Here is a 2,001-nt window from a genome sequence, read left to right as displayed (position 1 = left end):
GAAAGTTTAATTTTATTGGGTTTCACAAATTAATTTAATGTGAAATTTCTATTAGATCTCTATATATATTTGGATTTTTATGTAATTTTTCAATTTTTACTAATTTAATATATTTATTTATATTTTAAATAATTATGACGTTATTACGGTTCGACCTCGGTCCGACCTCAAGAATCTTGAACTTCTCCCTTTTACAATTTATTGAACGGTCCAAGTTTCAAAACCACCAAATTAGTCCCAAACAAAAACCCAAATAAACATGCCCACACCTTTATACTTCAATTTTGAGAAATATCAATTACTACTGGTGCCACTAGTCCACTACTAGTTCTATACTTTATCACTACAGGCAAAGAGATGAGCAAGAACTGGGAGACAGAGACTGGGTGTCATAAAATTAAAAAAAAAAAAAAATGGGGCAGAGCAACTAGAGTCGCTTCCTCACACGACACATCCCAGAGAGAGAGGACTCTGGTTTGTTTTTATGGTTTTAAAGGTTTTGTATAAAAGTTTTTCAAATTATTCTTGGGGCAACTGGGCAAAAGGAGAGGTCAGAAAATTTTTTTTTTTTTTTTTTTTTTTTTTTTTTTTTTTTTTTTTTTTTGTGTTTCTTGGGGTAATTTGTAAATATTTTGGAGGGAGGCTAAGTGTATATATTTTGGGGTCAAATATTGAACTTGTGTCTATATATATATATATATATATATACACACATAAATCAAATTTCCAAAAAAGCTGGGGGGCCATTGCCCAGCCCCCAACGCCAAAGCATAGCTCCGTCCCTGGAGGTCTGCAACTAAACACATCTTTTGTGCTAACTCAGGTTATTAACTCCGAATCTTTTGGTTGTTGTGACTTTTGCAATGATTAAACTATCATACAAAAAAGAGAAAAAAAAACAAGGCAATAACTGAATACTCAATTCATAGGAAACAAGAAACTTTGCATATGAATTACAACCATATCCTTCCATAAGAATACAGCTAAATAATAGGTATTACAATGTCACAGTGTCATCTGGAGCTTATTTTCTTTTCTTTTTTTGGTAGAAATCTGAAGCTTATTCTCACCTCAAAGTAAAAAGGGATTACCAGCATTCATAGAACTTGATGTCGACACGGAGCCTGAAATATACTTCTCCTTCAAATGCATCAGTCATTATAGTTGCAATTCCACGGTGCATGAAAAAATCTCCAGTCCCACCCACGATTGATATGTCCCTAGACTTCACCATGATTGGATCAGCTCCAGAGAAATTTATAGTACCTTGGTGGTCTGTGCTATTAAGAACAAATGTGAAGCCTAACCAAGAAGTGAAGGTGTTTTTTGTATCGTAAATGTAAAGGCCTTGTGCCCTGCCAACAGGTTTCGAGTGGAGATTGTTGTCAAGGGTAATGGGATCGTCAAAAACTGCTATGTTCCCAAAATGGAATTGGCCTGCTAAGATGGTTAAGTTAGCTCCATCAGGAGCTGCTACAATGGCAGATGTTGCATTACCAGCATTTTTGCCATTGTAAATGATGTCATGGAAGTATAAGACTAAATGCTTGCATGGTTTATACTGTTTCTTGCTCGGGAATGCAAAGGCCGAAGATAAAGCAAGTAACATGAGTAAATAAAAAACAATGAAGTATCTTGCTTCCATTTGTTTTTCTTTCTAAAAAGTATTTAGAAGGAAAAAGGGAATTCTAATTGTAGATGAACGAGTGAGGAGCTTCTGTAGGTAATGCTTGAATATGTGTATCCCTTGTGTCCTTATATAAGGAGTGAAGGTCCATTTGGTTAGGCCCAGCGGCGGCTCTACGTTAGAGTCAGGTTGTCACAGGATCACTGGCAGTCTGAAAAAAAAAAATTATTATATATAAAATTTAAAAATTTTATGATTTTTTTACCTTAAAAAAAAATGTGTAACCACCCTAAAATTTTTTAGGCTCAATATAATTAAACTCTGGATAAAGTTTAGCAACAAACTTGGTTAAGCTACAACTTCACTTAATATTT

General features: G+C 34.3%; 1 protein-coding gene across 1 annotated transcript; it reads right to left on the bottom strand.

The window, feature by feature from the left end:
* Positions 1-901: 901 nt before the first annotated feature.
* On the bottom strand, positions 902-1,685 carry LOC115978136 (disease resistance response protein 206-like). The gene has a single exon (XM_031100160.1). The coding sequence runs from the start codon at positions 1,643-1,645 to the stop codon at positions 1,088-1,090; it is 558 nt and encodes a 185-aa protein (XP_030956020.1). The 5' UTR covers positions 1,646-1,685; the 3' UTR covers positions 902-1,087.
* Positions 1,686-2,001: the final 316 nt, after the last annotated feature.

This window comes from Quercus lobata, chromosome 2, assembly GCF_001633185.2.
Source record: "Quercus lobata isolate SW786 chromosome 2, ValleyOak3.0 Primary Assembly, whole genome shotgun sequence".
Classification (NCBI taxonomy): Eukaryota; Viridiplantae; Streptophyta; class Magnoliopsida; order Fagales; family Fagaceae; genus Quercus; species Quercus lobata.
This window is presented reverse-complemented; position numbering and strand designations above follow the sequence as displayed.